Source organism: Onychomys torridus, chromosome 21 (genome assembly GCF_903995425.1).
Source record: "Onychomys torridus chromosome 21, mOncTor1.1, whole genome shotgun sequence".
Classification (NCBI taxonomy): domain Eukaryota; kingdom Metazoa; phylum Chordata; class Mammalia; order Rodentia; family Cricetidae; genus Onychomys; species Onychomys torridus.
Window position 1 is genome coordinate 19,061,082 of NC_050463.1, and position 27,535 is coordinate 19,088,616.

Sequence of the window (27,535 nt, forward strand, 5' to 3'; positions counted from 1 at the left end):
GACGAATAGATGAAAAGTATCTGGCACCTGGCTAACACTCAACAAATATTAATTAATTAATAATATAATTATTAATTAATTCAGGCTTTCCCGATTTATCTTTCACTTACAAACCAATGATATGCCCAAAATTATGTAAGATAAACCCCCTTTTTCGCTTTTGAACACCCTCAGAGTTCCTGAGCTTCCCATTAAGTCCATTTACTTATTTGTAAATTTTTATTTTGTTTCTTGTTTTCTGTTTTTTGTTTTAGTTTGTCCATATGTGCACCAGAATCACTGCTGCTTAGCCTGAACCTAGTAAAAATGACCTTACAGATGACATGTTTAAGTCAAACCTGCCAAGAAGTATGATTTGAATGAACTTTAACTTATACAAGTTTTTCCATTTATTTAACCTAACTTATCAGATGTCTGGAATTATTTGTAACCTACGGGGCTCATGACCCCCAAAGGGGAGGGATAAGATGTGGTGATCTCAAATGCTCTGAGATCCTATCATTGTATGATTATACATATGAAATCATTCATGTGAAGGGAGAAAAAAAAAAAAAACCAGGGACTTTGCTACCATGCAGCAGACGACCAGATTATTTCTCCGAGCTTTGACGTATAGTATCCCTCACCCTGGGAAGTGCATGCAGAAACAGAGTTACTATAACTCCGCTGGTCATTATTACAATAGAATAAGATTGGAAAAGTATCACCTGCAAAATAAACCCAAGATATCAGAATTAGCAAGAAACATCCCAAGTCGGAGCTTCTCATGTAAGGTATGGACTATTTAAGTTAACTTATTTCTAGTTCATTAATATTAATTTTAGTTCACAAATAATAGGTAAGATATTCATTACTAATTTTCTCAGTAATTCTAATTTGGTTTTAAGATTTTTTTTTTTCAAACTCAAGTATCTGTAGCCAATATGAGTACAAAAGAATGTATGTGAATCTGTCGAGCTATAATGAAGTATATAAAAATGTAGATTCATAAAAACTGATTGGTCTTAGGACGTTGTACCTGCAAATGTGTTGTAAAATACAGCTTTCTAAAATTACTAGAATATTATACCTAAAATTACTACAAATTATACCTCTTAGTAAAACCTATTAGCTGCTAATTCTTGTATGATCTGTAAACTTCAATAAATGCCATGTAGTTGTCTATTGTTTCATTATAAAAAGAATGGAAAACTACCATGCGTTTTTCATAACTTGTGTTCCTCAAGAAGATACTGTTACACTTCTGCCAGACCCCCAACTGCGGACTTGAATTCAACCTTGAGAAACTGGTTTCAGTTATATAGAGAGTAGCTTCGTGTTCCGGTTTGCCTGAGACAGGCCCACTGTACACCTGTTGTCCCTCTGCAGTTATTAATAGTCCTCTGTCCTCTCAAAAGTGGTCTCCCTAAGGTGTCACGTTACATGGTCATCATACTTGACTTGAAATTAGGCTGTTTACCCTGTTGCTTCTTTGACAGGTATCCTTTCCTTTATAATTGTGCTCCTGAGGTTCCCTACACCACACTTGAGGTCGTTGACCTTACAATATTCTAGAGTTCTTTTATCATTTCCTTGCATGGTGATTTTTTTCTTGTAGTCTGTCTCGGCTTCCTCTCATTGTGGTAAATTATATGTTTTCAAAGTTACCATTTTAGCCACTTCTGGTGTGGAACTCAGTGGTGTTAGTTACAGTCACGGTATTGCAATACAGCTATCACCGCATTTTCCAAAACCCTACCATATGACCCTCTCCCAAAATATCCCTCATTATTGTTATTATTTCAAACTCAAATATCTGTAGCCAATATGAGTACAAAAGAATGTATGTGAATCTGTCGAACTATAATGAAGTATATAAAAATGTAGATCATAAAAACTGATTGATCTTAGGATGTTGTGCCTGCAAATATGTTGTAAAAATGTAGCTTTCTAAAATTACTAGAATATTATACCTAAAATTACTGCAAATTATACCTCTTAGTTTATGTTTCCCTCAGCCCTGGGTCACCTAATCTGTTTCCTATATCTATGAATTTGCCTATTCTATTTTGGATGAGCAGAAGCACACAATACTTACCTTTTCTTTATTTGGTTTGTTTGATTTTGCTAATGTTTTTAGGGATCCTCAATGTAGCTTATAACTGTTCTGGATCTCACTCTGTAGTCTTTTAAACTGCTTTCCTTCGGCATTTGGCTTGGCTCTACGATTCTTAACCTCACACCCTTAGAAACTTTCCATTCTCCTTTTCTGTTTTGTTTGGTTTTTAATGTAGACTTACTGTACTCTATCCTCATAAGGTTTACAGGTTTCCCTACTGCACTATGCCTTTGGTTGCCTCATTTTGCACCACGATTAGAACGTTTTGTCATTTCGTCTTGGTTTACAAATAGTCAGCAGGAGTAGCAGCTGCGAGATTAGCTCATACGCTAAGGTTGTCACTTAAGGAAGCCATTTGTCTCTGAGGCAACTTTTAATTTTGTCATGCATTCCGGCTCCTCGAAACTGACCTGACCGGCGGCGGCTTTGCAAACAGAAGCTCTTCAGGAGCTTCCTCCCCTGACAGAGTAGCTCTGCTTTCTTGCATTTTTGTATATCAACCATTCCTTCTCTGACAGACAGAATGTTCCAAAGGCTAGGGTGTGTATTCACGATGCTCCCTGAGACCTGAGGAAGTTCTTTAAAGATAGCCCCATAAAGGCCGGGCGACAGCGGCACACACTTTTAATCCCAGCCTTCGTGATCTCTGTGAGTTCGAAGTCAGCGTTGTCTACAGAGTGAGATCCAGAACAGGCGCTAAAACTACTCTGTCAAAACGTTCTGAAATGTAAGAAGTCCAGGAAGAGGAGGGACTAACATTAGAAATGAAAGGCAGAAGTGTATGTGTACCAAACAGTTATAAGCTAAGAACAAAAACTAAGGAAAAACTAAAAGAAAAAAAAATAGGTAATAAGATTAACTTAGGAGATAAATCACAGAGTGCTCACCAACAGACGGGTAAACAGAATGTAGATTATATAAATGGCATATTATCTCTATAAAGAGGGTTGAAGTTATGATAGATTGAGGATCCCTAAAAACATTAGCAAAATCAAACAAACCAAATAAAGAAAAGGTAAGTATTGTGTGCTTCTGCTCATCCAAAATAGAATAGGCAAATTCATAGATATAGGAAGCAGATTAGGTGACCCAGGGCTGAGGAAAACATAAACTAAGAGGGGGGGAGATAGGTGTGAAAATACTCTGGGGACAAAAATGCAGATTTCTCGGCCTTTAGCAGGTCTATTTAAAGACCTGCTACTTATGTAAATTGACTGAAGAAGAGGGGACAGCATGTGTAATAGAAATGATGGAAAGGAAGAGAGCCAGGACTGCTGTGGCTGTAGACTAGTCAGGGTTCCTAACTTTCTTCACTCAGAAACAAGCAGAATCAACACACAAACCTCACTATGCCGTGTTACCTTGGCCACAGAATGACCATACAACTTTGGGATTCTTCAGTACCAACTTCTGCAGTCTAGATGTGTGTCAGCAATCCTGGGAGCTTTTTAAAAGTGCAGATTTCTAGATCTCAAGCCATTTCTGTTGGATTAGAATGCCTGTTGCTTGAAGTTTAAGGATCTGGTTTCTTTATTTTTTGAGGCAAGGTCTGTGTTCACCAGAACTCTTGTTCATATAATCTTCTTGCCCCAGTCCCTCAAGTTAACTGGGATTATAGGCATCACTCCAGCCAGAAGTCTAGTTTGGTTTGTTGTTGTTGTTGTTGTTGTTTAGTTCCTTAGGTAGCTGAAATGCAATGCCTGCCCACCACTGACCCTGTATCTATATTTAGAAACTGGAGGTCCTTGGTGATAAGTGTTGTTGCTATAACGCTAATTCGTTAGTTGTAACTTTCTTTTCTGGCCAGTGCCTGGGGTTCCCATAGCGCAGATGGTCAGATGTATCCCATTACACTCACATTTGCCATGCTCAAAGGACAGTGTCAGAACAGAGACCGGTGTCCTTAGCTTCCATCCCTTCTTGTACTGTTCTTCCCACAAATAAATAACTTCAAAATGAGTGGTCAGGACAGTCTGAACAAGATATAAAAGATAAGGAAGAACATAGCAGGGCTTGGTGGCACATCCTTTAAATCCAGATGCAGGCAGATCTCGGAGTTCCAGGACAGCCAGGGCTACACAGAGAAACCCTGCATGGTGGGGGGGGGGGGGGGGAAGAACTTAAATCCTTCTATTAAATGTGTCATTTGTCTATATCTTTGGTTTCCAGGTACTTTGGGGGGTTGTGTCTTTGTAAGGCTTGAGGTAGAGCTTAGCCCCTCACCATTGGTTAACAAATCCTGTATTTTATCACTGAGCCACACCCCCAGCTCTGGCCTCTTGAATAGGTTAGCAGACAGCTTTTCACTGAAGCTATGATTTGCGGTTTCTAAGAACTGATAGTGATAACTAATGGTTCAGATTGTCAGAAGACAGGAGAAAAGAGAGCCGGTGAAGGAAATCTCGGGCTAGGGAAAGTGTTGTCTAGCAGTTTTATGAGGATTGAGAGTGGGACTCCATGCAGGGACAGCTTCACTTGGTCATATCTCCACATTGTATTTTCTCTTCCATTTCCTCCAGTTCACAGGCCATTCCTTGGCCCACTGACACGATCCAATATCTGTCTGGATTCTAAATCCTGAAGTCCTTGCAAATGTTTTCTTACCAGGACTTGAACTAAATGGGCACAAAGCTACTGGGACCCTTCTGTGGTCCCCATGAGACGTTTTACTCTAACACAGTGGTTCTCAACCTTCCTGGTGCTGTGACCCGGTAATACAGTTCTTCATTGCTACTTCATAACTGTAATTTTGCTACTGTTATGAATCGTAGTGTAGCTGGGCTGTGGTGGCACACACCTTTAATCTCAGTACTCCAGAGGCAGAGGTAGGCAGATCTCTATGAGTTTGAGGCCAGCCTGGGCTACAGAGCAAGTTCCAGGACAGCCAAGGCTGTTACACCGAGAAACCTTATCTTTAAAAAAAAAAAAAAAAAAAAAAGGAATCATAATGTAATTATTTTTGGAGATAGAGCTTTATCAAATGGGTCATGACCCCCAAGTTGAGAACCACTACTCTAAAATCTCAGCATATTTGATTGCAGAATATACCCTACAGTTTAAGGTATATACCGTACTAACTTGCTCAAAAATATTCTGGCACACATCTGGACCAACTTTATGCCTCAAGTAGACCTACTTTTTTTTTTTTTTAAATAGATTTACGTATTTTTATACATGAGTGTTTGCCTACATGCATGCCTGGTATCCATGAGGCCAGACGAGGGTATAAGATTCCCCTGGAACTGGACTTACAGACAGTTGTGAGCTGTCATGTGGATGCTAGAAATTGAACTCAGGTCTTCTGCAAGAGTAAGGAGTGTTCTTAATCGCTGAGCCATCTCTCCAGGCCCTATAATTGGATTTTTAAAGCTTGATAGTATTTCACAAATGATAAATACATTGTGTTTTAATTTACATATATATTTCAGGTATGTTAATTACAGATTTAATGTCTTACATGAGACAACTATCAGAAACTGTGGAGGAAGTTTCTTTTTAAGGTTTAAGTGCATGTTTTAAATTTATAAATATTTTCTGTTTATTCAGAGGCCCTCAAGATTTATCTTTTGGGGTTAAGTAAGGAGGCACGGCAGCTAAGGACACACACTGCCAAGCCTCAGGGCAAGGCCTGGGTTCAGTCTCAAGAAGTCAGGTGTGGAAAGAGAGAACTCACTTTTGCACATTGCTGCCTGACTTCCACACATGTGCACGCACACAGTAAACAGATATAAAATCAACGAAGACTAAAGAAGGGTTCATCATGACACAGGTCAGCTTTTTCAGTGATGGGTCACCCAGTCACTCTCTCAGAGAGCCCACTCGGTCACACAGCTGCTTGGAATGATTACTGTGTTTTTGTTTTGTGTGTTTTAGAAATAATAGGTTGATCCCATTTTAAGATTGGTTTTTGTGTCGATGCTGATTTGAGGTGGTGAAGGCTGAACCAATGGTCTGTTCAGTGTCAAGTAAAACTCTAATACCAAGCCCAAGATTGATTTTCTTTTCCCCTGTTTGGCAGGGTGGTGGAGGGGAGTGAATGTTCTTTTACTTCTGTCTTATAATAGTCTCATAATTTCTCACTAGTATTTTCTGAAAGCTCATACTGTCCCCCTCAAAAAAGTCTTGTCTTCTCCCTGCTTAGGTTTTGAGCCAAGTGCTATTCTAGCCAATCAGATTGGTGAGATAGGACAGAGGTCTCTGCCTTCATGGAGTTTGAATTTGTGTCTTCAATAGAAATGCCATTATGAAACAAAGATAATAATCTAGTGAGGGCTAGGCATGTAGCGCTGTTGGTGTTTGCCTAGCATGCATGGAGCCCTGGGTTCAATCAGCACAGCTGGGCATGGTCCCAAACCCTGCAGTCTCAGCCCTGAAGAGGGAGAGAGGGACAGGAGAGGTGTTCGCGGGGCTAATCCCACCAAACGAGAGTAAAGACTATTGCCCAGGTTCTTTGGTCAATTTAAGCAAGCTCTATTTTCAGACCCCCCTAAAGTGGGATTCGAAAAATATAGCCTTGGGGGCTAGGGATTTAGCTCAGTGGTAGAGTGCTTGCCTAGCAAGTGCAAGGCCCTGGGTTCTATCCTCAGCTCCAGAAAAAAGAAAAAGAAAGAAAGGAAATATAGTCTCAAACACAGGAAATGGTAGGGTTTATATAGTCCAAAAAACTGCAAGACTAGCGGGTTTTCAAGAGTTGGGGGGGGGCGGTTCCAGAGGAATTTTGGTCACATAGGAACTTGGCCGAACACTTAAGATTTATTTGGCGGAACATCTTGTCTATCAGGATACATTCAAAGTGTGAGTCAAACATCATAGGGTGGGGAGCTTGTCAAGTTCCAGAAACAGGTTAAAGTACAATTGACTTGAATTTTACAGCAAACAGATATGAACTTGTGACCCTGTAATAAAATGGCTTCTGTCCTTAAGATGGAGTCAGGCTGGTCCAACAGTGGTCATCTTCAGCTACATAGCATAAGAGGACATTCAAGGCCAGCCTAGGCTAAATGAAACAAAAAGAATAGTGAGTTGTAAGAGATCAGTACAATGAGGAACAAAAACAAGAAAGAAAGAATGAGGTCAGAGACTGGAAGCAAGCACAGTCTACTTAAATAGGATGGTAAGGGTTGGACTCCGGCACAGGATGGCATGTGAACATAGACTTCATGCAGGACGGAAGGAGGCGAAGCACAGGCACATCTTGTGTAGAGGGTTGTAGACAGTCAGAAGAGACTCCAATTTATGTTGTCACTGCATCTTAGTATCACTATTACATTAGCCTAATCAAGTAAATTGAGTAATTCTGTCTGTTTTCCTAAACAGTTGATTAGGAGAATTGTTGTCCCTGTGACTACGGGGGGCTGAGGGAATGGCTGAGACAGGATTTCTCTACATAGCCTAGACTTACCCCAAACTCATCCTTCTGCTCAAATTGTAAGCATCTGCCACCATGTCTAGTTCAAGAAAAGTACCTTTGAAAGCATCTGGCCTTGGTGTCTTCTTTCGATTGTCTAAATACTTACTACCTTTTGTATGGTTATTTCCTTATGTAACTGTTTCATGTCCTGAGTTGATTGGGGACCACTGCACTGATGAATGCACAGTCGCTATACTGCCAGTCAGTATTCTAACATAGAGAGGCAAGGGAATCCCAGGCCCTCTCCCCCTAACTGAGGATCTATTGAGAGTTAATGGCTTGCAGGGAGGGAGAGCCCATTTTCTTTTAAGGGTGTGGCCTTTGTTAGGTGGAGCATGTTCTGGTAGATGGCCACCATACTAAGGAGTACATGGGCCACAGAGATGTGGAGTCAGTGGGTATAAAATAGGGGGTTGCACATGAACTTGGGAGGGACTGGAGAAGTGGAGGTGGATCTGATGGATAAATATGATCAAGATGACAGTTATGTGAATGTATGAAATTCTTAAATAAGTAATAAAGTATATTTAAAATGTTTTTACTTGCCGGGCGGTGGTGGCGCACGCCTGTAATCCCAGCACTCTGGAGGCAGAGCCAGACAGATCTCTGTGAGTTCGAGGCCAGCCTGGGCTACCAAGTGAGTTCCAGGAAAGGCACAAAGCTACACAGAGAAACCCTGTCTCAAAAAACTAAAAAAAAAAGTTTTTACTCTCTATTATTACTAATTATACCATGGTTTTCATATCTAATATTCTTTGTCTTTTCCTTGACATTTACCATGCATTTGTCTTTTTTAGTGGGTTTCTGGGGGTGGGGAATGATTTTTTATCTTCTTGTTTCTCTCTTCAGTTTCTTTATTAAGCGATTTCATTGAAACACTTAGTTTCTTCTGGTCTTGGGCTTCTCAGTTCTCTTTAGTTGAGATTCAGTGCCAGCTTGACCCACTATTAATGATCGTTTTAGCTAAAAATCAGCTGCCAGTTGTCTCCGTCACCAAAGGGACATTTTCTTTCCGTAAGCAGTGACTGGTGCTGAGTGGCCGTCATGCATTATTTTGGTCCAGTGAGTTTAACTCTGTTCATGGTTCCAGCCCTCTTCATTTCACCAGAGCTCTTCAAATGATCAGTCTGTCACTTTCCACATTTATTAGCTAGTTTTAATCTGGAAAGGAAAGTTTCTTGCCAGGCACTGGTGGTGGCGCACGCCTTTAATCCCAGCACTCAGGAGGCAGAGGAGCTGGATCTCTGACTCTGAGGCCAGCCTGGGCTACAGACAAGTTCTAGGACAGCCTGGGCTACACAGATAGAAAAACCAAAAGGAAAAAGAAAAGTTTCTTCGAGGTTCTTTTCCCCTTTAATTCTGGTTTGTATTTGATCCAAGGGCTTGTTCTTCATTTGCTTGTTTGTGGAGTTTACCTTTTCAGTGTATTTTAACTAACTAGTTGTTATTCTTTTGATGCTCAAATTATCCCCCATGTTGCTAGTTGTCGCCCCTTCACACTGTCCCTTGTGTCCTGTTGGCATGCCATTGTTGTCCTAAGAGCACTTCCTGTGTGGTACAAGATTGGCCAAGCCTACATTATGGTCTCCCTGCCCAGGGTCTGGAGTTGGCCAATTATTCATGATCTCACTTCAATTCAGTGTGTTTCTACCGCACAATTTCTTGTCTTCAGAGTTGAACATTTTTGCCATAATAAAGTTGCACATTTGATTGTTAATACCTTGCATTGTTAGAGCGGGTTTTATGTTGGGCCCTTTGGGAAGCGGTAAAAGGTGCTTTTTTGCTTCTGATGGAGTGATAGTGTGCGTGAAACCTTCTTAAGATTTCAGTCGGCATGGGAACGAAACAGGGCTCATTTGATAGAGTGCTTGCTGAGCATTCTCGGGGCCCTGGCTCAGACTCTCAGACCACAAACTGGGAGTGATGGCATGCATCTGTAACCCCAACACTCTGGAGGTAGAGGATCAGATGTCTGAGGTCACCTTCCACTACTCAGCAAGTGTAAGCCTGAGTGAGATTCACAAGACTCTACCTAAAAAGAAAAACTTTTCAGTAAGGCCATCAGTGTTCTCTGGATTCAGGTCAGCTCAGGTTCAAGGTTTCTCATATGCTGAGGTAGAGTTTCAAGACAGAATTTTAGTGATATTCTGCTTTATAATTTAACATTCTAGGCAATAGTAGAGGGTTATTGATACATTTGCTTTATTCTAAATATCAGCCATAGAGATTATAAAAATGCAAAAACATGAATGAAAATAAATGTGACAGACCTTTATTATTTTGACTGCAAATAATTATTCAAAAATCCATTATATAAGCCGGGTGGTGGTGGCTCACACCTTTAATCCCAGCACTCAGGAGCAGAGGCAGCTGGATCTCTGTGAACTCAAGGCCAGCCTAGGGTTACGCAGGGAAACCCTGTCTGAAAACATACTCAGAAGAAAAAAAAAAATCAGCTATACAGAATTGAAAGTAGAAGTTGAGAGGCCGAGGCTATGGCTCATTAGCTAAAGGTACTCGGTGCCAAGACACGCCCCCTGAGCTCAGTCCCCTGTAGTGAAGGAGAGAATGACACCCACAAGCTCCTCTCTAACCTCCATGTGCCCCCCATTAAATAAATAAATACGTAATAATTTTTACAAGAAAGTCACGCTACGAGTTGACATTACCATAACAGCTATGATGACTAATTCAAATCTAATCCAAATCATTAAAGCATTCCCCGAATTTTTAAAGAACAACTTTGTGAAAATGATTGTTGTCCATTTAGTCTGTTTTGATAAGTTTTCTGTTTTGCTGTATTTACTTTGAGGTTGTAAACTCCTCACGATACAAACTACATGTGTGGCTTACGTTCCCGACATTATTGGTAGCATGCCATGAACGTCCTCAGGCAGTAAATATCTATCAGCTGCTGGGGTCCTCCTCCACAGCTCAGTGCCTCTGGCTCCATCTCTGTGCAGTTGGCATCCCCGGCAGAGAGCTAAGGACACAGCATCTTGGCTAAAATTCTTTTGTTTAAACAAGGCGGAGCAGTAGGGTGTTGAATTATTGAAGATTTTTCTAATTGGGCAGTTTTAGCCTTTTCCAAGTGTTGATCCATCTAGTCCTTCCCTGCTCACCAGGAGGCACCCGAATGCCCACCCCACATCACTGCCCTGAACAAGGCACAGTGGGCAATTCTATAGTTTCATCTCCATCTCTGCTAAATGCCCTTACATTCCATTGATTTTCCTTACTTTTCTATAGTAAACTATCTCTTAAACAGGAAGGGAGGAGCTGGGCAGTGGTGGCACACACCTTTGATCCCAGCACTTGGAGGCAGAGACAGGCCTGGGTTCAAGGCCACCCTGATCTACATGAAAGTTCCAGGACAGCCAGGGCTACACAGAAAAACCCTGTCTCAAAACAAAGGGAGGCCTTGTCTTATAAGCTGTTATTTAACTTTCTGATCTGATAAATAGTTCTATTAATATTTGTAGTTACTTATCCAATGACATAAGAAAATGTGGTAATAAATGTAACTGTTCTATGAACAAATTGATAGCCAACATCTATTAGCTAAGAAATATCTTCCTCTCTGATATCTTCTCCTTTTAGGATGTGTTTCAGTACTTAGGAAACTCAACAGTTTCCCCCACCTCTCATCTCGATTAAATATGTAAAAGTTCAAAGCATTTTCTTTCCTCCTTAGCTATATGTAATGTTTCTGATGTTGTCAGGGCCTCTTAGTGCTTTTAGAAGTATCTTAAGGACTCATACACTTGTTACAATGCATCAAGTGTCTTGTTCTTTTTTGATGCACTTAAGAAGGAACAAGATTTGTAAAGACACATTTCATGAATACCTGATGTAATACCTGTGTGAAAAGTACAATTATAAGAAGCAAAGACTTTCCCCCTGAGTTTGAAAAATTTTGATCATACCACCAAAAATGTTCCTAGGATCTTCTGCCTATTAAGCCAGAAAACGAAAAGTCTCTTTCTGAAAACATGGATGCATTTGAAAAAGTGAGAACAAGATTGGAAACACAGCCACAAGAAGAATACGAGATCATCAATGCCGAGGTGAGCTGAGCTGTGTCTCTTATGAGAACTGTATGTATTGTCGGTTCAGAGGCAAACGAGCTACCTTATAGTTCATAGACTTTACGTACTTAAGATAAAGCATGAAGTATAGTAGATGAATTCTGGGTAGATGTTGGAGAATAACAGCTCTAGTGTAAATTTGTAGAGATTCCAAGGAGAGGTACATATAAAACTATTCATTTCTTTTTTTTTTTTTTTTTTTTTTTTTTGGTTTTTTTGAGACAGGGTTTCTCTGTTTAGCTTTGCGCCTTTCCTGGATCTCGCTCTGTAGACCAGGCTGGCCTTGAACTCACAGAGATCCACCTGCCTCTGCCTCCCGAGTGCTGGGATTACAGGCGTTCGCCACCACCACCACCCGGCTTATTTCTTTATTAATTCAAAAGTATTTACATGTTGTGTCTACATTTTTATAAAAGGAAATTCGCTTTAATAAAGCTAAGTATACAGTTAATCACTTTATAATTTTCAGTCATAAGTATTCAGTTGAAATAAATTGAACAAAAAGATTGAAAATCTTTAGTAAGACTGGAAAACAGGCCAGAGATTATAAGTGAAAATCACATATATAGTGAATTACAAAGAGCAGTAACAATTCCAGATTCAAATATGCCACTAATGTAAAGTGTCTTAAGCTACCTGAAACCAAATAAGTCAATCCACTCGCATTTAAGGTGTGTATACACTTTGTCACACCACAGTATACTTTGTATAAAATCAAGTCAGTACTGCACAGTTGATGAGTGATTTAAAAAGATAGGATACCAGATGTTGGATTATCTTAAAGATGCCACTTGACATCATTATTGAACCTCACTGTACAGGCACTAAGTGAATGAGCATAGATTTTGTTATGCCCTGGCATTTGTGTATTGGAAATTACCAGCAATTCAGAACGTAGGAAAGCTATTTCTTGCTACTTGTTGTAAAAATGGTCCATTTCATATTCATTCATGTAGTTCAGTAGATCTTCCTCTTATGATATATCATGATAGGTCTCATCCCTTCATCTGAAGTAGCTGTCATTAAATAATTGTTATTATTAGTAAGTCACGTTTCTTTTCATTGTCAGATTAAGTATGGCGGTTTTGTTTACTATCAAGAGGGCTGCTGCCTGGTTCGCTCCAAAGACGAAGAAGGTAATTTGTGGCAAACCACAATTCTCCTTTAATGATGACCTGGCTTTTCAGGTCTCACATTTTTAGCAGGAAGCTTCATAGTAGTTGTTAAAAGCTATTAGAATAGATTTCTTAAAGATTATTTCTAAATTTATTCAATGATTGGTTTTTAATGTCTGGGTTGACTTAAGATAGTGTTAGGGGCCACACTCAGAAGCGTTAACGGGGACAGTGGAGGCGGAATCCAGCATGTTTTGTGGATGTTCTCTGTCTAGTGCTGTGCCAGGCATTTGGCATACACTATGTGTCTCTTTTGTACTCTCTCTGTAAGTGCTGTAGTCTGTAAATACTAGACCAGCAGTTCTCAGCCTGTGGGTCATGACCCCTTTGGTAAACTTCTGTCTTGAAAAATATTTATGATTCATAACAATAGCCAAATTACAGTTATGACATAGCAATGAAATAATGTTATGGTTGGGGGTCACCACAACATGAGTGGCTGTATTAAAGGGTCACAGCATTAGGAAGGTTGAGAACTACTGGACTAGATATCACAGTAGCTCATAGGCTATAATAGGATAATATTGAGTAAACTGTTTTTAAATAATGACTGTAGAAGGACATCAGTGTCTGGCCTCGGAATGTTAACGTAAAACATTAAGATACAGTTTTAAAGTCTTTACTAGTATATGTTGTGGAGTTCTCTTTTCCTACCTTCCTTTACGCAGCAGACAGCGATAATTACGAAGTTTTATTCAATCTGGAGGAACTTAAGTTGGACCAGCCCTTCATTGACTCTATCAGAGTTGCTCCCGATGAGAAGTACGTGGCTGCCAAGATAAGGACTGAGGATTCTGAAACATCTACCTGCATAGTTGTGAAGCTGGGTGATCAGCCTTCCATGGAAGCTTCTTTCCCGAACGTGTCCAGTTTTGGTAAGCCGCCAAGTCAAGTCCCTTGAAAAGCCAGCCATAGCCAGCACCTCGCACTTCTGAAACTCTTTGGCCCGCCTGTGGTAGGGAAGGAGATGATGATGATCAGGGCCTGGTCCATTTCTCTCTGGACTCCACGTATTCCTATGGACTTTGTATTATGAAATACTCCCTTCTTTAATTATCTATCTGAATGGGTCACTTTTAAATTGTGCTCATGGGGGACTGGAGAGATGGCTCAGTGGCTAGGAGCGTGTATATTATTACTCTTGTAAAGGACCCATGGTCAGTTTTCAGTGCCCATGTTGGGCAACCCACAACCACCTGTAACGCTAACTCTTGGAAGATCCAACAGAGACACACATGGAGACACACACATATACATATACATAAACAAAAATTTAAAAATAAATATTTTATGAACTGACGAGAGGCTTTGTGGATACGAGCACTTGCCACACTCCCTGGCCTGTGTTCAACCCCAGAACTTACGGTGGAAGGAGATAGCCAGTTCCCCAAAGTTGTCCTCCGGCCTTCACACCTGCATCACGACCCACACATGCTTATATTCACACACACTTCATACAGTCGCTGATAAATAACACACATTTTCAATATGTTTTTAAGACACTTCCCATCTAAGTCCCATATGGATGTTCTGTTACGTAGTAGTTCTTGACCAGTTTATTATGAAGACTGAGGTGTTACAGTTGTTGCTTCTTGATATTTTATTCCACTTTAAACTCGGTTGATTTTTTGTTACATATTATCGTGGAGACCTATTCTAGCACGTTTCTCGGAGTCGCTCCAGTCTGGAACGTGTTGAGCTGACGTCGTTGGAAACCGACAGTTTTAGTAGTAGATCTAGCTTTGAATGTTATCCTTCACCGTCTTGAACATGTTCACACTTTGTCTCCCCTTTACATTGCCATGATTTTCTGAATGGTTTATTAAATGCTTTGGCATTGAATTGAAAATTGAAATATTCCACTTAATGCATTCTTTCGTGTGTGCGAGTCATCCTGTCTGTCTCTCTGTCTCAGTCTCTCTCTTTCTTCCCTCTCTCTCTCTTCATGTCTGTGTGTCTGTATGTCTGTGTCTACATCTGTGTTGCATGCATGTGAGTGTGCAGCTTGCTGTAGGTGCCCATGCTTGCTCCAGCAACAGCCAGAATAGGACATTGGCATCTTCCTCCATATCAGCTTTTTATGTGTGTGCTAGAGGTTCAGACTCAGATACCTATATTTCTCCCCAGGCCCTGCATAATGAAGTCTAAGAAATACATTTGTGCATCCAACCCCTAAGATCGGAGTTCATATCCTATAGTCATGACTTCCAGTGACTGTAGGCCAGGTGGCAGTCAAGATGTGATTATGTGCAAATCTCCATTGACAGGTTCTGGGAAAGGAAGGCCCCTGTTAAAGTGTTTGGTGGCTTGAGCTGTCCTGTTCCCTGTGAACACAGTGGGTGGGAGAGAAAGGGATTAGTGATTCTTCAATTAAGCAGCCATCTCCCAAAAGCAAATGCAACTTTACCAATGTCTGTGTTTAACACGGAATGAGTCCTTATTTAGGTGCGTGAGTACACTAAGAAATGGAAACCTTGGAATAGTAGTGGTGCTCTATGTTCTTTGCTTGTGTGTAAACACAGGTTTGATCTGTCAGGTTTATATACTATATGCAGATTTCCAGGGACTAACTTCCACATTTCTCCACTTGGCATTCAACATTTGGGTACTAAACCTTTTCAAAAGCAGTATGCAGGTAGCTGTGTCTTAATTCCTTTCATCCCTTCCTTTCAGAGTGGGTGAAGGATGAAGAAGATGAAGATGTCTTGTTCTACACCTTCCAGAGGAACCTTCGCTGCCATGATGTGTATCGAGCCACATTCGGGGAAAACAGACGTAATGAGCGTTTCTACACAGAAAAGGACCCGAGGTGCCGGAATACTGCGGTTACTCTTGTTTCTCCTGAATGGCTCCCCCGTTATCTGAAGTACTGACCTTGTTGTCTTGAAGTGTCGAGAACTGGAGAAAATTAGAATTTTATTACTCTACCTTCTAGAACTAATCTATAGAGTTTGCCAAATTCTACCAATTTGGGATACCCGATTCTGAAAAAGTTACCAGTGTGGCCCTGGAGAGGTCCCGCCAGCCAGGGTTTCCATCAGCCTTGTTCACAGCACTTCAGTTGTTGGTTATTTACCAGCGATTGGTCATTTTGATGGGAGAATGGCTCCTAAAGTCATGTTCAAGGCAGTGCCTGCTGATCTATCTTAAAGATCAATGCTTTTTAAATAGTGACTCTTGTTTTCAGTGTTTCTATCTCTAGAGCATAAAATCCATATATTCTCATGAGAACTGCATAATGTGGATTCTGAAGAGAAAGGTCTATGCTACATAGAGAAAATCTGATTTTTAAGTCACTGAATAGTCAACATCCATCCCTCTCGAACGCCCTCCCACCCACCCCCACACACACCATTACACACATTTTTTTTTTCCTGGCAGAAATACTATTCACCAACTACAGAACTGAATTTTTAAAAGCAAGGAAGATCCAAACTCCAAGATCCAGTGTAGCGGGCTCAGAGTAACCTTAAATTTATTTTATATATATATATCTATCATATGCTGCTCATACCAATCGCTTGAGGAATTTTAGTTGTACATCTGTAAGGTTTTACAAATTAATGTGTTTTATGCAGACAGAGATTTGTGGGATGTAAACAGCAAAATGGACAGTTCTTTAGCTCTTCACCCACGGCTTCTCTTTTATGTTGGAACCTAACCCTTCCAATAACAGAATTAGAGCTGGGCGGTGGTAGCGCACATTTAATCCCAGCACTCAGGAGGCAGAGACAAGAGGATTTCTGTGAGTTCGAGACCAGCCTGGGCTACAGAGCGAGTTCCAGGACAGCCAGAGAAAATGGTGACACCTTGTGTCAAAAGCCCAAAGGAAAACAAAAAAGAAGAAAGAAAAAAAATTAGCTCTGAGTAACCCCTGTTCTACTTGCAAGGCGTAGCCAGGAGTAGCTTCTGCTCCACCCATGAAGGGTCCTAGTATTGCTTCACAGATGCTTGTAAGATCGACCTTGTATAAACCATTTCTTTCTTTGTTAAATTTTATTTTATTTGATCGTGTGGGTGTCTGTGTAGCACATGCATGCCCAGTACCCACAGAGGCCAAGAGAGGACATTGGATCCCCTGGAACTGGAGTTAAGAGACAGTTGTGAGCTGCCATGTGGGTGCTGGGAATTGAACCCAGGTCCTCTGGAAGATCGGCTGGTGTTCTTAACTGCTGGGTCACCCATCTAGCCCTCCCGAAACATTTCTTGTTCCGTTTTTAGTATATTGTAACATTCCACCTGAGATGCTTAAGGATTGGACAGTGACATCCATTCCAGATGACACCATTGATTCCAAATCTCCCAGGGTTCATAACTCAGCGCTCGTTCCTACTTCTAAACGTACCCTTTATATAAATATATGTATGGAGATACAATAGTCGGTCATCTGAGGCTCACCTCTCACATCGCTGATAGTATTCCAGAAGGGGAAGTAGACTTCCCTGCGCAAACCCCACGTCTGCAGCCAGGCCGTAGTGACTCATCAGAACCTGCTTCTCTCCTTTCTAGCTATTTTGTTTTCCTCTACCTTACAAAAGACAGCCGTTTCCTCACGCTCAACATTATGAACAAGACGACTTCCGAGGTGTGGCTGATTGACGGCCTGAGCCCTTGGGACCCACCAGTACTGATCCAGAAAAGGATCCATGGGGTCCTTTACTATGTTGAACATCGAGATGACGAGTTATACATCCTCACTAATGTCGGAGAGCCTACAGAATTCAAGGTAGTTCTCCATTCTGCCCATTCCCGTTTGGGATGGTCTGTTAAGTGTCCCTAGCCAACCTTCCTTGCTACAGGGGAGAGTGGGGGCGGGGCTTCAGCCGGTGATTGACTGTACGTTGTCAATCCCACTCTCTTCCCTTAGAGCTAACATGGCTACCCACTGTGTTTGTATTTAAAGCATGTAAATGAAACGTTCTGCGCTGTTTGTGTTGTAAAAACCAAACTTGGTTGGCCTAACAGAGCACGGTTTAAGTCCTGATGGTGTGTCGCAGTTGGATTAGTCTAGGCAGGCATACCGCATCCATTGTCCACTGGCTGACTGTCAGCTAAGCATGGCACCGTGCTGTCTCACCAGCGTGCCCAACCTGGCCTAAAGTAGTGACATGCATACTTTGTCCCTGATGCAGACTTTCTAGTGACAGCTAGTGTGGTCGGTCCCTTTCCAGTGATCTCATCCCTGAAGGCCTTAGTGTCTTATCACCTACATCTCTTCTAACCTTGTTCATACAGCTGATGCGGACAGCAGCTGACGCCCCTGCTATCATGAACTGGGATCTGTTCTTCACCATGAAGAGAAACACCAAGGTCATAGACCTGGACATGTTTAAGGACCACTGCGTCCTGTTCCTCAAGCACAGCAACCTCCTCTACGTTAACGTCATCGGGCTAGCGGATGACTCTGTTCGCTCTCTAAAGGTACGTCCACCCACAACAGAAACCCAGCTCAGCGTAACAGAGCATCAAAACTGGAATGCCATGTACTTCTCTTAAAAGAAATTTAATTTAAATGGATTTTAGCATTCTGGCTTTATCAGGCCTAGATCTATATTAGAATGTCTTGAGAGACCTTGTTTTTAATGCAGTCTTACTTAAACCAATAGACTTCAGAAATAGAGTCAAGGGTCATTGTGTTTTTCTTTCTACATAGCTCTGTGGTCAGGTATCTTATAGTCTGTGGAGCAGCAATAACCAAGACCTACTTGGTAGCTAGTACCCAGGCACTGACGGCTGCTTGCCCAGGCCACACCCCAGAAGGACAGTGGTCACATCTATATTTCCACCACATGCTTGTATCTGCATCGCCTCTCTTTGCCAGTTGTTTTTTTAATCCACGAGGTACATTCCTGCTTCCTTTCAGTACCTGGGTGTCAGTGGTCTTCAGGACGCAGAGGGGTGGCAATGGCATGGCTAACTAGTTAACGCTGTTTATGGCTGCCACGACCCGAACAAATGCCTCCAGAAATGAACCGAATGAATGGATGGATGAATGAATGAATGGATGGATGGATGAATGAATGGCAACCTTACTGTCCATTGTGAAAGCAGCATTAAGTGAATTAAGGTGGTAAGCCCTGAAGAGAAGGTGGTCCTCACTCTGCCTGATAGGGAGAGAATTATTGAGTGGGTTGACCAGCAAGCGGCTTAAGCCTTTTTTTAATAAGGCTCCGGTATTGTCAGAATTCCTATAAAATACAGTCCTGCCAAATCCATGGCTGTTTATTAAATGCAAAACAGAGAGAAAAACTAGAATGGATAAATAGGAATTTAATGTGCAATATTAAATAGAAATTTAATATGTCATGTCCAAGAATGAGAAAGCCATTCAAACACAGCTCTACGCTGAAGTCCATATATCTTCAGGGAACCAATTTTTTTTTTTTTTTTTTTTTTTTTTTTTTTTTGGTGGAGCTGAGGATCGAACCCAGGACCTTGTGCTTGCTAGGCAAGCACTCTACCACTAAGCTAAATCCCCAACCCTGGGAACCAATTCTTAAATCTGTTTTGTTAAAGCAGAATACATTTCTGGAGGATGAAGTCAGGACGTGATGCTTTTTAAATGTGACCGGTGTGTATAAATTATAAAGAAGGGAACAGTTAATGTTTAGTTTGAGGTGTTGGAGCTATACTTCATGAGATTATTAGGCACCTGTATTAATAAAGATTGGAGCAAACAGGACCCAGGGAGCTGAATTTCAGGATTGTTACTTAGATACAAATAAATAATGGGAGCCTGTAACCATTAGAATCATGGAGTGGCCCCCTAAAAATCAAAATGCTAAGTTTAACATTGAGTCTCTTAGATGTCTGTGTAGGTGTCCTGAAATAAAAATGGTCATCGCTTCAGGACTTTTCTTACAGTCTCTGTTTGGGTGGGAGCTCCGCCTCACACAGCCCCTCCCCAAACCTGCCCCTTCAGAGCCCGCCAAACACAGCTCCTCCCCCAGAGAGGCTCAAGACCACTCCCACAGGGTATAGAAGCGGCATCCTAGAAAACAGATTCATGGTTTTTCTCCTCTCCTCCCCTTCTCCTCTCTGTGGGGGTGGGGGATCACCCAGGAGCATTTTACCCATTAAAACTGGGCTTTTCCTGATGCAACAGCGGAGAGGCCTTCAGGAGACCTAAAACTCAACAGTCTCCATCTGCTGTGATTGGAAAGCTGTCAGTCTATCCTCATTGTGGTCTATATAAATAGGGATGGGAAAAAATATGTTATTTCTAGCAATGTGTGTATTACAATTGTTATTAGGAATGCCATGTAGAGATTTTCTGCTCTAAGATTAGACTTAGAGGGCTCGTATAGCCCAGGCTGACCTTGAACCTCTGTTCCTCCTGCCTCCCCCTCCCATGTGCTTGTGAGTGTTATAGCTCTGGAGGGAACAGTATCCTGACTTGTCAGGAAATCAGGGTATAGCAATCCTGCTCCTCTCCTAGATAGGGCGTTATCTCTGAGCTCTACAAATCTATCTTCTTCGGCTCAGCCCAAGATGTTACTCTTTTGTTTGACTCTGCTAAGAGGAAGCCCCTGCAGAAATGTAGCCATCTCCTCTGGCTCTGGCCACAAGTTATTCCTTTTTTTCTGCTCAGCCCCCCCCCCCCCAAGAGAACATCTCAGCAAAGGTGGTTATTTTTTCTGCTCAGCCCCCTCTAAGGGAACATCTCAGCAAAGGTGGTTATTTTTTCTGCTCAGCCCCTTCTAAGGGAACATCTCAGCAAGGTTCTTCTGCTCAGTGCAGGTGAAAGATCTTCACCCAAAACTCTTTTGGGGGTTTTTTGTGTTTGTTTTTGTTGTTGTTTGTTTGTTTGTTTGAGTTGGGGATTGAACCCAGGGCCCTGAGCTTGCTAGGCCAGCACTCTACCACTGAGCTAAATCCCCAACCCCCACCCAAAACTCTTTTAAGGAAGAGATTTATTTGGAAAGGAGGAGTCCAGGAAAGTGGCTTCCTCCACCAGGGTTCAGCCCGTAACTGAATAGGCAGAAGGGCTTATATAGGGTTTTTAGGGGCAGAGTTCTCCAGGGAGAATGTTTTCTGCTCAGGGATTGGTTAGTTTTCCTGTTCAGGGATTGGTTGGTTTAGTTGGTCAGGGGCAGAGTTGGCTCTGATTTCGGGCCTAAACTGTGTTTCTTTCACTGACCCTTTTTAGCCTTTTGGCTCTAGTTCCAGGGCTAGGGTGTCTTTCTTTCGCTGGCTCTGATTCTAGGGCCAAAGCATGTTTCTTTGGCTCTGGTTCAGGGCCAGGGTATGTTTCTTAGGTTCTGGTTTCAGGGCTAAAGTGTTTCTTTCGCTGGCTCTGGTTTCAGGGCCAGGGTGGGTTTTTTTGGCTGACCCTTTTACCCTACAGTGCTGGGATTATAGGCATGGACCATCACACCTGGTTTTATGTGGTGCCAGGCTTTGAGCCCAAGGTTTTGAGCTGCTAAGCAATCAATCACTCTTCCAGCTGAGCTATATCCCAGCCCCAAAGACTAAGTAAGACCTGGAAGTAAATATGACCTTTTCTTATTAAAAATAAGTATTCTCATTTAACGGTATCCCCACACACACACACACATACACACACTTGCCATTTCACAACAAATGCTGACTTTGGTTTCTGCTGTACTGTTTGTCTCATCACGCCCTGGCCTGTGTCCAACTGTAGGTCCCTGCTATGCCCTGAATCTTCTTCTAGGTCCTCATCAAAGAGAGGACGTGCCATGTACTACTTAACGTAATTTTATCATTGCATGGATAACACTGATAAAGACCCGTAGACCATGCTTTAGATAAAGGACAAAATCTTTAGCTCCAGTGTGAGTAGTTAATAACATGTTGTCATGTGTAACATAGATGCCCAGTGGACAGTTGACCAAAAGATCTTTCTTTCTTGTTTTTTGTTTGTTTGTTTGTTTGTTTTTGGGTTTTTGTTTTTTTTGTTTTTTTGTTTGTTTGTTTGTTTTGGTTTTTCAAGACAAGGTTTCTCTGTGTAGCTTTGCGCCTTTCCTGGAACTCACTTGGTAGTCCAGGCTGGCCTCGAACTCACAGAGATCCACCTGGCTCTGCCTCCCAAGTGCTGGGATTAAAGGCGTGCGCCACCACCGCCTGACCCAAAAGATTTTTCTAAACACAATCTCCAGCAATGGAAATGTTGAAGTTTTCATGTATCATTGGTCATGATGTCATCAGTATTTTCTGATTTTTTTTTTTTTTTAAAGAATTTGATTGCAATACCTGGAAAGTAAATTGAGGATGCCATATTGTAATACTAGGGGCAGAGCCAGGGCCTCAAACATACTGGACAAACTCAGCCACTAATCCATGCATCACCCCCAGCCCTAGGCCCAGGCAATGTTTTGCTGGATGCTTTCGTCAGCTTTATTTGCGGGAGAGTCTATTTCTGGGCCAAATTTCTTTCAGTCCATCACAGCTCAGTGGGAAACATGGCTTAAGATGCCCTTGAGACAACTTTTGTACTACCTGGACAAATTTCAGAGTCCATAGCCTAGGAACAGTTCTTGTTATGATTAAAGCTTTAACCTTGGCCTCTTAGTTTTAGAAAAGCCTGGACTCTCATCTGTTGGCACCAATTGTCCTAAAGCTAAAACAATGTATTCCATGGTCATTGTTAAGTTTTACCGAAAGATGGAAGAAACCTTGTGCCCCTGTGGGCCAAGGAATCTTGCACTTACCCTGACAATTACAAGGCTCTTTCTTACAAGCAGAGACCCTTCACAAATGTGTGTCCTTGTTAGCCTCCCTGGAAATAGACCCTGGGTTCACTGGGGAAGTGTGCCTGTGCACTGTGCTCTCCGGCTGTGGTTTGTGCAGGTGAAAGTCTGTGTCTCGATGCTCACAGCCCCTCCTCCCATTTCAGTGGTAGCCGCCAGTGATGCTGTGCCGAGACCTGATTTTCTAAGGCCTTTGCTCTTTCTACAATTCCTCAGAAAAAGAAAGGCACTTCCCTCACAGTTACCGTCAGTACCTGTCAGGCGCTATGTCCACCTCCTCACCAGGCTTGTGTAAAAGGGGGACGTGGGATGTTAGTGGAAGGCTTGATGCTAGACCGACCCTGCTGCTCGAAGAGAAGGAATTTTGATTCCATTCCTTTCTTCTTAAAGTTAAGGATCCTGAGCATAATAGCTACGAGTCTCTCTGAGTCATTGTGCCTGGAAAGGTTTTGTTCTGCACAATGGTTCGCCTCGAAGCTAAAGTTAGAAACAAATTGTAAGCGCTGTAGTGCTGCTGAGCCTTGGAATAATAACTCATCACTGGCTGACCAGGCAGCGGGGTAAGGACTGGTGGGAAAATCACTGAAAACATTCACTCGAGAGTCTCCAGAAGAGCAGGACCGGAGGGCTGTTGCTGGGGTAGGATTGTTACTTCATTTGCTCTTATTCTTAGCCATTTGGTTATTTAATCATCCAGGTTTGTATTCCCAAGTAAACATGATATTAAAAGCAATTTCATTTCAATCTAGAATCATGATAAACCCATTTCCTGCATTTCTTTTCTTTTTTTTTTTCTTTGCATTTTTTTCTTTATTAGTAATTCATATAGGGTTTGATTTGTTCACTTGAAATCTGTTTTGTCACAGTGAAGTAATTCTCAAATGATGTATCGTGTGATAACAGAAAGTTGATATCCATGTCGTGTTGTTTAGAACAGACTCAGCAACTTTAATATTAATTAGTGAAAATATTGTTTGTTTTTCAGCTCCCTCCTTGGGCCTGTGGATTCATAATGGATACCAATTCTGACCCAAAGAACTGCCCCTTCCAGCTCTGCTCTCCAATAAGGCCTCCGAAATATTACACATATAAATTTGCAGAAGGCAAACTGTTTGAGGAAACTGGACATGAAGATCCCATTACAAAGACTAGTCGTGTTCTGCGCATAGAAGCCAAAAGCAAGGTAGGTGTTGTGATCTCAGCTTTCGGTTCCCTGATACTGCAAGTGCACCGTGCCAGGGACTTCAGAGTTCGGGCCACATCCGCACTACTGTTTGAAAATCCTTTATACTATAAAAGGTCCAGGTGATCGTAGGATAGATCATCAGTTTTTCCTCTTAATTCTAATGCGCATGCTTTACTTTAACACGAACTTAAATGTCTCTGACTTACATGCTGAGCTTCATCTCACGTGCTTATGTTTGAGTTGTAAAGTTGAATTAATAAAAAGAGTAAAGCGTCAAAGCTGGCACACAGTGATGGTAATAATTTTGTGAGTGCAGTAAGTGGGTGATTGGAGTAGACCAGACAAATACAGTCTGAGCCTTCATGAGGCTGAAGAAATCGTTACTGATGACGCACTGACAGCCACAACAGAGAGCATATTGAGTGCATCGGAAATGTTGTAAAGGGACCTTACCTAGTCTGGCGAGATCCAGGCAGTCTTTTCTGAAGAAGAGCTGTTTCGGGTCGTGCATCTGTCTTAGTTAGGGCTTCTATTGCTGTGAAAAACTTCAGCCAGAAAACCTGTCTTCTCTTCTTAGTACCCAAATGTTGGCTCACAGTCACCTGTAACTCCAGCCCCAGGGAATATGACACCTGCCAGTCCCCAAGGGCATGGCACGAATGTGATGCAAGTGTACATGCAGACAACACACCCATACATATAAAATAAATACATGATTTTAATTACATTAATAGCTGTATAGGCCTTTGAAGGATGCAGATAGCCATAGGTATGGTCTGAGCAGAGTTCATGTACTAATGTTGAGCATTGTGACATTTTCTGGGGTTAGGAAATAAAGCCGGTAGGACTTTCTAATCAGCATATTTGTAAATATTCAAAGATAAGAATTGTCCATATCTAGCCTTAGGCACAGAGAGTATGTTATACTAAAATTCCCAACCTAAATAGGCATTTTGGCATGACCTGCAAGAAATAAACTAATACTGGGCAATGAAGAGTGCTTTCCAAGTTATTTTCCTACTGGTAGAAACTGTGCCATGTTCAAGCCAGCCTGCTGTTCTTTTCTGGCTTCTTATTATAGACCAGCGGGTAGCTGAAATCCAGGGCTGTGTGTCCAGATGTCATAGCCTCACAAAGCTGATGTCCAGTTCAGAAAGTAGCGTACTGGGGAGTGCCCTTCATGATACTTTAAATTGGGGTTAAGCCATTTAAAAACCCTCCTTGTAAGGCGGGGGGGAGCCTTTGCCCAGCAAATGCCCTGATCCCCACCTCTGCAAAGAAACAAACAGCAAAGATGTTTCCTTACATGCTACTGATTCTTCCTCTCCAGGATGGAAAATTAGTGCCAATGACAATCTTTCACAAAATGGATTCTGAGGACTTGCAGAAGAAGCCTCTCTTGGTCCATGTATATGGAGCTTATGGGATGGATTTGAAAATGAACTTCAGGCCTGAGAGGCGGGTCTTGGTGGACGATGGATGGATCCTAGCGTATTGCCACGTTAGGTGAGTCAGCAGGTTTCTCCTGGCAGATGTTGCTAGAACATTGTGATGACAACTATCGTCATAACATGTTAGGGGCCTGGCGGTGGTGGCAGCACACACCTTTAGTCCCAGCACGCAGGATGCAGAGACGGGCGGATCTCTGTTGAGGGCTGCGTAGCAAGACCCTCTCTTAAAAAAACAGAACAAAACTCAATAGATTCAGGGTCAAAAGCACACTTTCATTTGTGGATTTGGGGTTAATGTATCCCTAAGCCTGTTAGATCTTGATTCAGATAACAGATTAGTTTGGTCCAAAAACAAAAGATCGTTTTTGGGACCTCTGAGTAGATACAGCAGTGTTGGCACTTGATTAGTTTCATTACTATTTCCATGTAGTCTCTTGAATTCAAGTTTCCTTCTTCCAAGTTTTGAAGATGGTCTGTCTTTGTAGCTGAAAACTCGTGACCTTTCAAGGGCAGGGATTCAGTGCATCTAATGGAGGCTTTTCTCACAGAGCCTCTGTAAGCTGAACTTATTTTTTCCATCAATTCCCATTTTATTGTAGCTGTTTTCAAAACAGCATTATATTTTTATTTCTACTTAAAATCTTCTCTCCCGCCCTAGAACAAAGTCCAGATTTCTCAGTAAAATTCTCATGATGTGGCTTCTCTCGGTAGGGTATCCACTGGCCGGGTGCCCTCAGATGGCATGCTCTGCCCCTCCGTGCCCTGGCACGTGCTGTGTTTTCGCTGGGTCTTAGTGCCCCTTCCTTGCCCTTCCAGAAGCCCGCTTCCTTCAGTGTCGTTTCCAATGCATTTGCGCCCTCACCTCTTTCCTCTGCTCAGGTAAAGCGTAAACGCGTGTGTTACAGCGGCAGCCTTGGTGCCTGGTGACTGTGCTTTGCTTCCTCGGGCCCCTCTGAGCCACTCCACGGGCCTATGTGTATGTTTAAGGTCTGCCCTCGGACAGTCTGTAGGAAGAGGTCAATAGGAACTCGGACATAGCTGTTAAATCAGTGTTTGATTATCTTGGCAGTTGGCAGCTTTTTGTTTTGTTTCCTGTGATGGGCTACACCGTACTGGTTTAGGCTTGGCTTAGACAATCTCTGTTGTATATTTCTTCTTGCTGTTTTCTCCCAGCCTTTAAAAGCACAATTCTGAGCTCTGGTGCTACACAGAAGCCTGTGATATAGTTTGCTGACCTCTATGTATCTTTTTTTTTTTTTTTAACTTCCACTACAGGGGTGGTGGTGAGTTGGGCCTCCAGTGGCATGCCGATGGCCGTCTAACTAAGAAACTCAATGGCCTTGCTGACTTAGAGGCTTGCATTAAGACGCTTCATAGCCAAGGCTTTTCCCAGCCGAGTCTAACCACTCTGAGTGCTTTCAGCGCTGGAGGGGTGCTTGTGGGAGCATTGTGCAATTCTAAGCCTGAGCTGCTGAGAGCCGTGACCCTGGAGGTGAGTACTCGCGGGCTGCAGCCTGGCCGCTGTGCCACCGTTCAGAGAGCAGAAAGCCATTAGTTTGAAGGCATAGCAAAGCTGTTAAGTTTAAACAGAACTGTGCTCTAGAAGAACTTGTGAAATTTCCTTAACCCCACTGACAATAATCTTTATGGATTTTGCGGGATTTTCAGTGAGGGATGAATAGCTGTCCCCAGTGAGCCTTTTCTATTGGTCAGGACATTTAGAAAGCCAAAGGTATATGTGTGTCATGTTCCCGAAGTCTGGTGGAGTGTCCTGTGAGTCTGGAGGCGGTGTGTCCTCTGACACCTCATCCATGTGACAGTGTACTGCCCAGCCACATTTTATTCCTGACTTAGATACGATTTGTAGATACCCATTATTTGTTTCTTTTATTTTCCGCTGTGTAGCTAGTCGGCCAGGCCTTGTGCTCACCGTCCCTCCCTCAGCCTCTTAAGTGCCAGGATTTTAAGTGTGTATAGCACATCTGGCTTCCATACGCCATTCTCGGGCTCTTTTGGGTGTAGACCTGTGCTTTGACTGAACAGTTCAGAAAATGCCCTGTAGTCTTTTCCCAGTCTCCAAATTGTGAAGCATCAGGTTTCACGTCCATCTTCTTCTATTTCCTACTTAGACAATCTGGAAATTAATTACTGGAGCAGTTCAGAGTAGCTCTTCTCAGGGGGTGTGTGTGTGTGTGTGTGTGTGTGTGTGTGTGTGTGTGTGTGTGTGTGTGTGTATTTGGAGCGAGAAGTAGTAGGTTAAATACATATTAAATAATTTGACCTGGAAATCTGTTTTTTAAAAAATACTCATTATGGAAGAAATAAACTTAGCCAGAAAGATAATAACAACAGAATTATTTACAATAGGGAATGCAGCTAACCTTGAATTTTAGATATTAGAAATAACCAGACAT

At 42.1% G+C, this 27,535-nt stretch overlaps 1 protein-coding gene across 3 annotated transcripts in view; it reads left to right on the forward strand.

The window, feature by feature from the left end:
- The window catches only part of Prepl (prolyl endopeptidase like), a 36,069-nt gene that overhangs the window by 1,334 nt on the left and 7,200 nt on the right, over nt 1-27,535 (forward strand). The window contains exons 2-11 of one of the 3 annotated variants that reach the window (XM_036170654.1): nt 255-773; nt 11,453-11,575; nt 12,666-12,732; nt 13,440-13,646; nt 15,445-15,580; nt 17,281-17,497; nt 18,007-18,192; nt 23,470-23,667; nt 25,001-25,176; nt 26,397-26,613. In XM_036170654.1, the coding sequence (XP_036026547.1) occupies nt 573-773; nt 11,453-11,575; nt 12,666-12,732; nt 13,440-13,646; nt 15,445-15,580; nt 17,281-17,497; nt 18,007-18,192; nt 23,470-23,667; nt 25,001-25,176; nt 26,397-26,613 (1,728 nt within the window). In that variant the 5' untranslated portion in view covers nt 255-572. The remainder of the gene's footprint in view (nt 1-254; nt 774-11,452; nt 11,576-12,665; nt 12,733-13,439; nt 13,647-15,444; nt 15,581-17,280; nt 17,498-18,006; nt 18,193-23,469; nt 23,668-25,000; nt 25,177-26,396; nt 26,614-27,535) is intronic. The other 2 variants (XM_036170656.1, XM_036170655.1) reach the window with 2 other exon arrangements.